Here is a 13,488-nt window from a genome sequence, read left to right as displayed (position 1 = left end):
TATTATATTATATATATATATGTATATATATATATATATATATATATATATATATATATATATATATATATATATATATATATATTGTTAACAAAGTTGAAGTACGCTGTTGAAAACCAAGATGGCGGTCTGATGACTGGATCCAGCTAGCAACATAGAAACTGGTAAAAAATATAGCGTTAGTTTATTATACAGAGACTGAACAGATTATAATTCAGATGATAAGAAGATACTCTGACAAACAGCCAACCGAAAACGGTAAATCGAGTCAGACTTGGGTTAACTTGAGGGTTGATGGTGATAGCTAACGCTAGCTATTTGGATAACCAAACCTCGCTATGCTAATAAATGATGCTAACATTAGCTAGTTGTGCTAATGTGGTTTAGCGTTAAGTTAACCAGTAGGTTAAGTTGTTAATCACTCCTACAGTGGTTCCAGATTTATTAATTAAAAGAGACACATGCCTTCAAACCAGTTTTCTGCCTTAATCAACCATCTCATTGTTCAAAATAAAATAAAAAACCACATCCTTGACAGCCTTAGTTAATTAACGCTATTTGTTAACTTTTGTAGGGTTAACAAACACTATAAGAAGTTAGCTAACGTTAACTAAGCAAAAAAAGAAAAATCAACTATCCATATTACGAACTGTAAGATTAGTCGCATATTAGCTACAGTTTGATGAAAATTAAAAAATTTATTGACCACACAGATGGAGATTGAGACATCTTTATAAAGCTAAGCTACGTTTTTAGGACCGTTAGCTAGCGTTAGCTAATACATTAGTCACAGCAGCAAGCTTAAAAAAACTAATAAATATTGTGTTCAGCGATGCAAAATACAGAAAAATAACTTAAAATTAATAAAAACATATACAATTACTCAAGTTTAATTTACTCGATCATTTGCAATTTCTCATAATTTGCTGATGTTGCTTAATTTTGGTTATATAGCCATCTGCTAAGCTAATGTTGACAGCAGGTCTGTTGGATAAATTAACAGTGAGTTAATGCTGGTTGATGAGTTTAATTTTAATTATTAATTATTAATTATGTAACCTCATACTCTATGTCTCGGTATCCAATTACCAAAATATGTGGTCACTTCAGGAATAACAAATATCTTTCCCTGTGTTAAATAAACAGGCTTCAGAAAAAGGCTTCATTTGCTAATCAAGTAGGAGAAGGCTAGATTTTAACACTGTATTTTAAATAGTAATCTATTGTTAATTAGTGATTAAAATTACGTCATATGAGCTTAATCTATGTTTACTTCATTGACTAAAATGGTATTTGTGTATGGTCATTACTTGCATGTTGGATGCATTTCTAACAAAACATACATGAGGTTTTCTTATACAAAACATAATTATAAAGTGCCATGTGTTTCACAGCTTCTGAACAAAGTTGATACTAGAGTCCAACCAATAAATAGCCCATCCAATTTTAGCTTATCACAGTTTTTCTAATGTCATAATACTGATGTTGTAATACAGAAATGCCAAAGATATGTTTCAGGTGCTGACACATTTTGGGTAACTTAAGGAGTCCTTACAATTTGTTATGTGCTCACTGGCAGAATACAACTATTGTAATTACTAATTTACATTAAAATTGATATTAACTTATTCCAGTATTCATCATGCTTCAGTTGAAACCTTATAAATACCAATTTACTTGGAAATACGAGGCAAGTGAGATGTGCAAGGTTATTGTTATGAAGCTGCATACAAATCTCATGTAAACTGTCCCGTATGACTCTGTATTGACCACATGTCTTCATATTTTCCATGCATTAGTCCTACATATAAAGCTTAAATATTCTTCCAGTTCTGCCCCAGTCAAGTGTTTTATTCCTCAGAACTGTGTCTCATCGATGCATCTTGTCTTGACCATCAGGTTAAGTAGTCAGAGAAAAGAGCTGTCATCCGTAATGCTATTCCACTGTGCCTTGCTTATTTTTCCGGGCTTGTTACACTGGCCTAGCACAGAATTGTTGACTTGCAGTGGTTGTGAAGACTCTTGTCCAGAGTTGTTGTTCTGTGAGAGGCTCTTGCATTCTTTGCTTAAACTGAAGTGGTCTTGCCCAGTCCTCATTTCATGGTTGTCATGTGTATGTTGCTGTCCAACCAAATAACTGTCAGGTTCACTGTTTTGGTTCTGCCTCCGAGAATTAAAAGAGTGGTTAGGCTCTATGTGGTTGTTTGCATTATCCAAGTGTTGTGCATGGTCAGGGCTCTCTCTTTGTTCATGAGAAGTAATGGCCTTATCTTGGTTGTGAGAGTGGTTTTGCTGGTTGTGGTTTTGCCAGAAGGCTTGACACAGCTGCTCTAACTCAGAGAGCAGAGGCAGACCGATGTCCAGGTGCATCTGCAAATTCTCCAGCCACTCCACCAGCTTTGAAAAGGGAGGACTGAAAAAGTGAAGAAAAAACAGTTGTTGTAAGGGCAGTACATTATAACCATTAATAAGGCCATTGTTTATTGCACTGCATTCCACTTTGACTGTTGTAGACCTATTTGTTGTATTTTATGCGGTCATACCGTTTATCGGCATCCTTTTCACAGCACAGGACAGCCAGCGGTAGGAAAGGTAAAGGACACTGTGGTGGGTGGTACTTCTGCAGGAAACCATCTACATTTAGCCCAAAGTCATTTGTCCGGGGAAGATAGTCAGGATCTGCACTCACTGTGCCTATTATCTTTAGAGAGAAAGTGAGAGACACTGTAATACACAGTTTGTAAATTTTGATTTCTTAGACACTGACCAGGTGCATGATATGTATAGGAATGTGCTACTCCTCAAAGATGTTCTTACCTCACATATCATGATACCAAAGGAAAAGATGTCGACCCGTTCGTCATAGCTTTTTCCTGAAAAGTGATAAGGAAAGACTTGAAAATGAGAAACACCATGGTAGAAATTAGTGAATTTATATTAGCTACACATGCTATTAAACTAAGAGTAATACCAAGTCTCCTGCATAGTTCCCCCCCCCCCTTTTTGCACATTTTACTACAGCACAAATTGCTTTAAGAGCCAAGCAGAGATCAGTCAGGACTTTTCAAAAATTAATATATGTACTTGTTTCAAAGCAGAATGATCTACAGTACTTGAGAAAAGCATTCTTAGAAAATTGTCACGTTTTTCTTTTGTCACTGCTGGCAGACAACCATTGCAATAAATTGTTGTGGAATCATCTTGTCTAAAACGACTCAAATGTCAACTAGAACCAGAAGGAGATATTTTACTATCATTGCTCCTCCAACAACAGAGCTGGAAAGTGTCCTTTCTTATAATATCCTTAAGATTAACTCTGTCAAATTAGTATTAGTTGCTTTCTGAGATTGCTAATCTATAATAAAACTAATATCTTATACTTTGTGGGCTCACCATGGATCATTTCAGGAGCCATCCAGTAGGGGTTTCCTACCACAGTATACCGTTTCCTTCGGTCAGGTTTACGAAGCTCTGCCAGCGTTCCCTTTGCAGGCCTCTCCATAGAAAATGTTCTACGCTGGTTCCTCTCCTCCATTACCAGTCTGGCTAGTCCAAAATCTGCTACTACAACAGACTGGTTCTAAACAAGCAGTGAGAGAGAAATGTCAGGAACACTTAATGAAAGAGTTTTTCCTAAACCTAATTGTATTTGTTCATAGTAATTTCATACATTTTGCAAATTTGATGTAGTCACAAAATATCCTTGTTAAACTGCAACATGTACCATATTCAAATTCAATTGGAGGTGGTGTATTAAAAGGGACTCGTTTACCTCTCTGACCAGACAGTTGTATGAATTTAGATCTCGGTGGATGACATTCATGGAGTGTAGATAGGCCTTAACAAAGCAGAGATGTTATACACATTAAGCAAAGATTGAGGATGAGATTACATAATTGTTTTAATATAATGTGTTTATTGTACTGGGAAAAAAGTTTCACCATTCCAGCTGCAATGTCTTTGGCATAACCCACTCGTATTCTCCAGGGGAAATCTTTGTCCTAAAAAGATCAAGATTGTGAGGAAAATACAATGTCTGTGGTATGAAGTACTCATGAAGTTAAAATTTAACTCACCATTTTTACAATGGTCTCTCGAAGAGTTCCTCCCTGGATGTATTCAGAGACAAAGTTTATTCGTTTGTCTTTATAAAACAATCCAATGAACTTGAGAACATTGGGATGGTCCAGACAACGCATCACCTTCACCTGTACAAATTTAGTTCAAATGTAATTTAATTATCTTACAAAAATAAAAGTACCATAAAAGAGTCAATTGGTAATGCTCTAAATTATACTTTTATCTTCTGATGGCCATTTACCTCCTTTAAGAAAGTCTTCTGTGTCTCTTCGTCAAAACTTATCAACTCTTTCATGACCATCACCTCCCCTGTTTCTTTATGTGTCACCTTGATAGAAAGAAATGCCATTACAGAAAGTCACCCTTAAAAAATTAAAGCGACAAAGAGAGATTGTGTTACCTTGACAGCCTGTCCAAAGCACCCCTTGCCAAGCACTTCTCCATGGATGAGATCTGAAGGCCTGAAGATGCGGTGAGTCCGATCTCCAGGGTCCACACGAAGAGACTCTGAGCGAACCATGTCTCTCTTTTGAGATGTAAGTGACTGTGTTCTAGGGGATGGAGGACACTTATCTATGCTACAGCTGCGCCTGGAAAAGAAAAAAGACATGTAAATGGAAAAAAGTAGAAGTAATGGACCAAAGTAGGCTGGGGTTAGCACTTACAGGATAGGTCTGGATCGCATTCCAGTGGTTACTTGGTGCTGAGGTGGTGAGAGGTTCATCCTGATTTGTTCTTCTGTATCATCCCCTGAACATGTCTCTTCTTCCAGACTGGGGAGCTTGCGTGTTGAAGCCAGTTTGTTGAAAACACAGGGGTCAGGGCTGTTGATGTTGTCCTGGGGATTGTTTGACTGAAGGAGGTCATCAGGAGACAGTGGGTTGTGTTCAATGGTCAGCTGCAGTGGTCTGCTAGTGTCCTGGATCACACGGTTTATCTAAAGGAGAAAATATTTAATTTTTGAAAGTTAAATTCATAGCAAACTTGCTGGATTGGATTATATTAGATTGTGCGTCAACCACGAGAGTGTGCAGTTATTCAGGATGATTAAGTCCAGCTTTTCTTACGCACTTCTCAAGTGGGTTTGAACAACCATTTTAACATCCAGCATTACTCATATGATCCAGTAATTTATTTAACAACATATGAAGAACAGAGCCTAGGAGATGTAAGCATTACCTTTTGATCCATGTTCTTATATTATGGCTTTTTAGTGGGTGGTTTTAGGCTTACCTCATCCGGGGAAATGTTGCAAACAGAGATGCCATTGACCTCAAGTATTTGGTCACCGGTTTGGACAGAGGACAGCAGGTCAGGGCTGAGGACAGCTGGGTCTAACCTGAGACATAGTAAAAATGAGAGATTCAGTAGGGGAAAAGGGGAGTTCAGACAGAAAAGGAGGGAGAGGGTGTTTTATTTGGAAGTTGGTGATAGTTCAGTGTAAAGTACTGTTGACCATGTCTTGGACTGATAAACTCACTCTGACACAGTGACAAGTGGGCTTTTGTCTTGGCTGACGTTGGTGACCACAGTCAGACCCCTTCGTCTGCCTGTATCGGGAGGGAGGGACACCAGCGCCACCACGTGGGTACTCTTGGTGAGCAAAGAAGCAGACATCGCATCTGATACTACACCCTGGCGGAAACAGTGACCACTGCAGAGTAGACGAATGACACGAAACTAAGATCAGAAAATGGCCCAATACTTATACCTTTTGTATGTCTCTGAATTACAGTTTTGGCTCCCGTTATTCATTTATATTGAATATTTATTTGTTTCCCTCAAACTCATACTTACCAGTAGAGTTTGGAGCGTTCAACAAGCGTGTAAGTGTCTCCATCTCCAATGACCATTTCACAGCTCATACAAGTGAAACATTCAGGATGGTACTTCTGGTCTCCAGCAACCTGTTTACATAGGGTGGCAGTCTGGTAAATCACAATACAGAGGCCAAGAGAATAATACTGTTTTTTACAAGATGATACGCGGAGCGGTCAGATTAGAGGGAGAAAATGCAGCTTTGAATTTTAAGAGTTATTTCTGTATATTCCTGCATCCAGGCCTTGTAGTGTCAGGATGCTTCCAGAGGATATCCTCTGATTTGAGAGTGGAAAGAAAAGAAAACACGTTTACTTTCATATCAGCAGGAAACCAAAAGGCAGGAAGGCTTTGAATGAATAGTTGGCATGCATGCTCAGATTTGGTTAGTTTCTATTGCAATACACAATTTCAGTCTTTAAATCTTACATAATGTACCTATTCGGTATTTGTCTGACTTTTGTTACTTTCAAGTGGTGTTTGTGATTAAGTGGTAAAACATCTGTTTTTAACTGACTCACCAGCCATTAATTTCTTACTGGCTGAGTTCAAAATGTTCCGATCAAGTCAGAAAGGAGGATTATCTGCTAATGTGACTGTTTCTTGGGACTGTTTGTTAGGTCTTTAACTGAGATATTGTGACTAATTACAACGGAATTATAGTAAACATCACAAAATGAGACCAGATGCGAAAACTGTCCAGGAAATGAGTGCTTCCTCTTGTCTAGTATTGTAGTGCCAATAGAATAGTCTGTAGAAAGATCTGTAGCCTGCATAGGAAAAATAACTAGAGTGATTGCATAATAAACAAAGCCCTAGTGAATTTCTGTTTATATCGCTTTGTAGCACAAGGCTTTAACCCTTTTGATGAACATTTTAATGAATTAAAAGTAATAATCAAGTCACCATAACGAGTCCTGTTGCGACGGTCTCCTTGCAGCCGTGGCAGTGTTCTCCATAACGGGCCCAGTAGTGCTTCTTACAGTAGAGCTGTCCCTCTCTTTCATAGTACCAGCGAGTCAGGATACAGCCACATTCACAGCACCTGAAGACATGAGGGACGTGGGGGAGAGTGAGAGTAAGATGACAGAGATGTAGATTTAAATTTAGTTGTCAGACAACAATTAGCTCAGAGCTGCGTTCGTGCTAAATGTGAGCTTCCAGGTCAGTTGGGCTGTAGAGTATTTTCTTCTAATTAACCTGTTTCTTTTTTTAAATGCACAGTATCCTATGTCATGGACACCCAACTCCTTTCTTGACCTGCATTCTTCGACCCTGCTTGTGTTGAATAACAATGTGATGCTTTTATTATTCACAAAGTTGAGGTTGAGACATGAAGCAGATACATATCACACGTCTGAGGGGAAATACAGTCAATGCTACTGAAGGGCTGTTGAAATTGTGCATTGCACATTTTAAATTGCTGGTGTCATTGTGACAGAGAGCACATTGAGCTAAGTATCCAGTTAAAATGGCTTCTTACAAAAGGACTATTCATATGGTCAGTCATATGTCTTTACAAAAACACAGTAACTTGGCGGTGCAGCATGTGGTTTAGTACTTTGGCATACAGAAGCTTTCAGCTCTGTCCTGATTAAAAGTGGATGTGGAATAATACCCATGTACAATTCAAAAACCTGCTTTCTTATCTCGCAAACACACAGTTGGAGTGGGAGGTGACTTCCTGTGGAGAGTACTCTACGTTTCCTCTCTCCCAGCCCCAACTGTAAAGACATGCTACTATTACAATAGGAAATAACAGGCTGCTTACTATAGTGAATGACATTAGTGAGGGAAAGACACAATTCTTCTAGACAGAACTTTTCTGTGATCAGTTATTTTATCTTGTAATGAAAACCGTTCTTGATTAAGTCAATGAAATAGTTAATTGTGACAGTATAGTGGCTGTATTTAACCCTGTTAAACACCCATCAGTCATTGCTGTGGTTTTGTATTGTGCCTGCTATATGTGGCATCATTAGCATGCCAGCTATACTTAGTGGTTCCCTTCTGCTTACTCGGTTTTAAAAACCTGTTGGTGATGTATTGAAAACAAATAACTTCCTGTGTTACTTTAAAATGGAATAATCTGCAAATATGTTTATACAGTTGGTTAGTAGAGCATTATGGTAGTCTATGTTTACAAGTAAACTTTAGATTCCCTGCAGTTTATATTAAGTAGAACAATAGTAAAGTAAATACAACTGTTTGCAGGAATCTCTAGTCTTAACCAGTACTGTATGTGCAGGGAAAATACTGCACCACGGGAAGTACTGTTTGACATTTGTTAGACCATTATTTGTTCGTGAGGAAATAATTAAGTAATAAAACCATCAGACAGCTGCATGCTTATTTTATTTTTGACATCCTGTCTTTGCTATTGTGCTGCTAGTGGCGGATGTGTAACCTTTCAGCTTCACATCTGTAGTTCCGCTTAAACATCTGGTCGCAAGAAAACCCAGGAATGAGCCTAAACACGCCTCTTGATAATGTATCCTCTCTCCCTCTCTCCTCCCACTACCACACAATATCTTTATCTTTCTATATTTCTCCACCTAACCAGTAATCCCTCATCTAACTTGTGTCATATCTTGGTCTTCTCTTCAGCCATTGATCAACCTCCTCTCTCCTCTAAGATCTGTTCCTGTGTCACTAAAAGTGGAGCGGTGGACGCACACGCACCTGGACTACATAAAGCAAACATTATGATGTCAGGACAATAACATAGGTCAATTTAATGACGTCTTCTCCTCCCCTGGTATCCTCCCTCTTTTACCCTGCTGGACTTCCTTTACAAAAACTAATTCTTAAAGACATTTTTTTTTGATTAACTGATTGCATTGTGTTACAGGGATATGACCTTAATGCTGTTATGTACGTGATGTACAGTTAGTGTTTTAATATAGCTCTAAGAAGATATGATGACAAAAGTAATGAGAGAATTTAATTAGGAAGTTTTCTGTGGGATGTTTTAATATTTGCAAAGACAATTAACAAAGTTTCTTGTTGTAAACTATTTGTGCAAACGGTTGTTCTTGATGTGAAAGTAAGGACTGTTGAAGCATGAATTGCTCATTAAATCCTGCAGATGCCTGTTTGAGGAAGTATTGAAGATGTTGTGCAACAGTTCTTTTTAGATTCTTGTTCACTTACTTTTGTGCACTTCTCCTTACTGTTTCTCTTCTTTCTCTCATCTGCACATACTCATCTCACCAATAAACAACAGCGGGTTCTTACCGTCCTTTCATTCCTCTGCGAAACCTCTGGTCCCGTCGTGACATTCTGTCCTTGCACCGTTAGACGAGTATCACTCCTAAAAATAATCCACCCAGTTGAGAAAGACACTTGTTAACTGCATGAGCTCATGAGTGGGTCATAGCAGGCATTGCCATTTAATGTTTTTTTGTTCTTATCACTTTACGCTTAGAGGCGCCCTGCGTATTTAAGTTCCCTTTCTAACGTGCAGAGTAGCTGTGTGAGGAATACAAAATAAGCTCACTGACACCAGATGGCCAATCTACCAGTTGTTGAAAAAAAAGACCTATCCCACCAAAGAGCTCCTCCTCCTTATTCTGCTATGTAGAGTTCACAGAGTGTGGGAGAGTTCAGCTTGCAGGCTAAAATGCAAACCTATTTATGAGTTACTCTAGAGGTCTCAGCTGACTCGAGTGTTTTGAAATGGGCCTTGTTCCCATCACCACAGTTATAATCTCTTTATGAATGCTCCAATTACTTCACTGTCCTGGTCATTCTGCAAAAACACTCTATTCATTACAGAGTCACTCAACGGAGACAAGGAAGTAGAAGAAAAAAGTTGTCCATATGAGTATTACTGTTAGCGTTAGGCTTTAATTAATGGTAGGGGTAGACTTGGTCAGCAAACTAATTTCTGTAATACTCTGAGTACGGCTCATGCAAGCTTAAACATTACAAACAATATATAAAACTGTGGTCATGACAGCATGTAGGCACCAGTTCTGTTGACTATATAATGTGCTGTGTAGTAAAACTAAAATCATTGTATTTTCTGAGCTTATCATATGTTTTTCTTTTGTTTGCTTTTTTTAAATGCAAAATCTTTTTAAAAAGTGATTTTAGTAGCTAACAATGTCAGCTCAATCTAGTGAAGTAGAATGTACAATATTTCCCTTTTGATATGAAGTGGAGTAGCGGGATAAATTAGCATAAAATAGAAATATTTAAGCAGTACTTTAGTAAAACACTTACTTAGCTTTCTTCGCTAGTCCTGATCACAGCCTGTGAAGCAACACTATCTTCTAATTTACTGCACTGAGCAGTGCAATAAAGAAAGCAGCACTTGACTCTGATCTTTCTACTTAAACAGTACATAGTTGGTCAGTAGGTGTTTGGCTGGTTTTCTCTGTGTTGCCCAACATGTGGCTATCATTATACTACAGCTCAGTAGTTATATATATATATATATATAAATGACCTGAAACAGATGTCACTGGTAATTTCTTTATTGTAGAGAGCGTTGTCAGAGTTGTACAAAAGCACACAATTTTCTTCATAGGCCACAAAACATTACATTACACATTACATTGTGATTTACCACACGTTCAAGGACAATGCAGAAAACACTTAAATTTATCATAGTAGTACACTAGTTTAAAAACTGTTAAAACTCTCGCACACAAAATAACAAATATTTAATAGTGTCTGAATTTCACTTGAATTTATAAAATGTGACTAAATAGATAATAGCATTTTCTGCTTTTTCTCTACATAATTTAATAAGCCTAGTAAATGTGAACAATCTTTCAACAGTGTTAAAGGAGGTACATTAAACAAAAGAAAACAATAATCAACACATCTCAATTGTCACTGAAATGCATGTCGTGTTATTATCATATTACCTCACATTTGTTTCAATGCCTTCTGCAATAGCAAATGAAAAAGCCAAATCAAAGCCACATCAGAACACCACGACAAAATCTTTCTAACTATGGAAAAATAAGCATGTGAACCAAATTTCTACAATTATACCCACTAGTGTTATGTAGCTATGAAATAGGCACTTCGTTCTCCACATTTATTTATGCCAAGGCCCAAGTACAGTTAAAATTAACCGAGACCACTATGCAGAGATCAGATCATGGCCACAATACCAAATCATACAGTGCCATTTCAGTCCCTTTTGTTCAGTTCCCTGTTTATTTGTCTATGCATTGATGGAGGCTAGTAGCTGTAATGGAATGAAACACATTCTGCAAAGTGAATTAATTTAGTCTATTTTTCTGAAAATGTGAAAAAAGCTTTTGTAAAACACTGTGTCAGCATGCAGATAGGTCTGAGGGAGCTGCCCTCATGAAGTCCTTAGTATCTGTCTTTACCCCCAACGGTGATATGTGCACAGGAACACAAATGATCAATTAAAGAATATGAAAAAACCCTGCTATAGCTTGGTCCCAAAATTTGGTAAGAAATTATTTTAATAGTTCTCAGCCTGATAGGATCCTCAGAGTCACAAGGAGATTGACAGTAAGAATAATTATAACAATCATATCCCTATGTACTATAAATTGGTGATTCATTTGAATTATTTGACCAGATCTAACACTGAATTATCCAAAAAACAACATGGCCAAAGACACATTTCAGCACTCTGCATAGCAACAAAGCCATGGCCTTGTTCAAAGGAGTCGCAAGTTTAACAGCCTGAGAACCAATGCTCTTTTTAAAAGAGACACATAAAATAAAAGCTATTGAAAATGTAACATGTAAAAAGTTGGAGCTTTAGCTGCTGTGGCAGGTAAAACATTTACAATCTAGGATCTTGCAATAGCACCACTGTTTTAATGAGGTCACTGCCTGTCTGCTGGTCTCTCACTTCCTTCTTCGGCCACAGAATTTACCCTGGCAGCCAGCTCCTTAAAATGAGAACAGAGAAATTGACTCCTCACTGATGAGATGCATTTTGTAACAATGAACTTTACACTGTAAAACATTATAAACTACTTCAACAAAAAAAGAAACAAGTTTTTTTGCTGCCTTAAAGTCTGAGTAGACTCATTAATTAGTTTTGAATTAAAATGTAAAATAATAAATTAACAAACATGTTCAGTCACACTTGAGCACACATTGCAATGTAGTTATGGTAGCTTCATGGTTACATCAACTCAGTGTGGAGGGTTATTTTTCAAGTTACCACATGCCTTGTAGTTCCTGTTTTTGGGAGTGTAAAACTATGTGGCAAGTTTTAAACATCACAGTTCTGTGGCAACCAGGGATATTTCAGAGAAAACCACTAGATCTAGAGAAAGGCCATTACTAAAGTTTATAATAACTTTCACCGTTCATTAGAGGAAAACATCCACAACATATCAAACGTTTCCATCATGCTACTTCACTTTGTACCTATAGAAAATAAGACTTTGTGGAGAATGTCACCGTGTGTGCTAATATTCTACAAAACTCAATCTGATGTGTCAGTGTTACATAGAGCTTTTACTAAAGTCACCAAAATCATAGCTAGATTACTAGTTTATTTAAATTAAATCTTTTACAATGTATAATGTTTACTGTACAGCAATGCAGTGTGTGGGATTTTTACCTCTGTAGCCACCAGCTCCCAGTAAGCCCTGCATGGCTGCATATTTGGCTGCCTTCTGTGCCTTTGCTGCATAGGAGAAGAAAGTAAAAAGGAAAGAGATCATGTGGCTATGTACAAACTTCACATATCCTCTACAATAATACTAAATAATAAAAATTATAAAATCACTATTGGCTTATTTTTTTCAAAATTTAAAAATCATCATTTCATAATTGCAAAATATTAATCTCTTTTAGCCTGAAATTGCATCTAAACTACATGTTACAACAATTACTTTAAGGAACAAGATATAAATTGAGGTGAATGATGAATCTAGATCATTATGTACAGTTTAAGTGTTAATCCTCAACATAGAGTACACCAATGTTTAGAGATTGAAGCTAAAACATGCTTATTCAGGTCTTACATTTTTGTCCGGCACCTGTATATCCTAGAGAACAATAGCAGAAAAGACAGTCATAAAAAACAACATGGTGGCTGCAATGGTGTCAATTGCTGTTTTTGTTAATTCGTTGATGAAAAATATTGCAAATGTGTCAAAACTGATACTCTTTATTAGTATATAAACATTTATGTCTACTGGGGTTATCAGTATTTTAGAAATAGTATGAGTATAAAAGACTGGCCAAATTCTTACCTGGATAGGCTCCACCTCCTGCCCCTCCAAAGCCAGGGCCAACACCCCCTGCTGGAACAGTGGACACATTACAGACGTTACACAGTGTACATCTTACACTTACTGTTTTTTATTTGGCAGTTTTTAATTTAAACTGACCTGGGAAGCCACCACAGTTAGGTAAAGTTAGAATACACATTTAGACTTTTGTCAAGCAAAACCCAGATGGTACTATAATGTCATAACATTAGAAAATCCTCACTATTTTATTTGCTTTTTGCTTACTTTAACATTTAATTGTTACGTATTGAAAGTATTTGCTTTTTGTTTTATTTATTCTTAAACTCACCTGTGCTGCCTCCAATGACACCTCCTACTCCTCCACCGGGAAGCCCTCCTA

At 37.3% G+C, this 13,488-nt stretch overlaps 1 protein-coding gene across 1 annotated transcript; it reads right to left on the bottom strand.

Annotated features, from left to right (window-relative positions):
- Positions 1 to 165: 165 nt before the first annotated feature.
- LOC113170360 (LIM domain kinase 1-like) lies at positions 166 to 9,410 on the bottom strand. Its single transcript, XM_026372432.1, has 15 exons — positions 9,136 to 9,410; positions 6,805 to 6,943; positions 5,878 to 5,987; positions 5,561 to 5,734; positions 5,314 to 5,419; positions 4,746 to 5,017; positions 4,481 to 4,670; positions 4,322 to 4,408; positions 4,077 to 4,208; positions 3,942 to 4,001; positions 3,773 to 3,838; positions 3,394 to 3,580; positions 2,818 to 2,873; positions 2,544 to 2,701; positions 166 to 2,413 (listed from the first exon to the last, which is right to left on the bottom strand). The coding sequence occupies exons 1-15, from the start codon at positions 9,177 to 9,179 to the stop codon at positions 1,909 to 1,911; spliced, it is 2,286 nt and encodes a 761-aa protein (XP_026228217.1). The 5' UTR covers positions 9,180 to 9,410; the 3' UTR covers positions 166 to 1,908.
- Positions 9,411 to 13,488: the final 4,078 nt, after the last annotated feature.

Source organism: Anabas testudineus, chromosome 14 (assembly GCF_900324465.2).
Source record: "Anabas testudineus chromosome 14, fAnaTes1.2, whole genome shotgun sequence".
Taxonomy (NCBI): Eukaryota; Metazoa; Chordata; class Actinopteri; order Anabantiformes; family Anabantidae; genus Anabas; species Anabas testudineus.
This window is presented reverse-complemented; position numbering and strand designations above follow the sequence as displayed.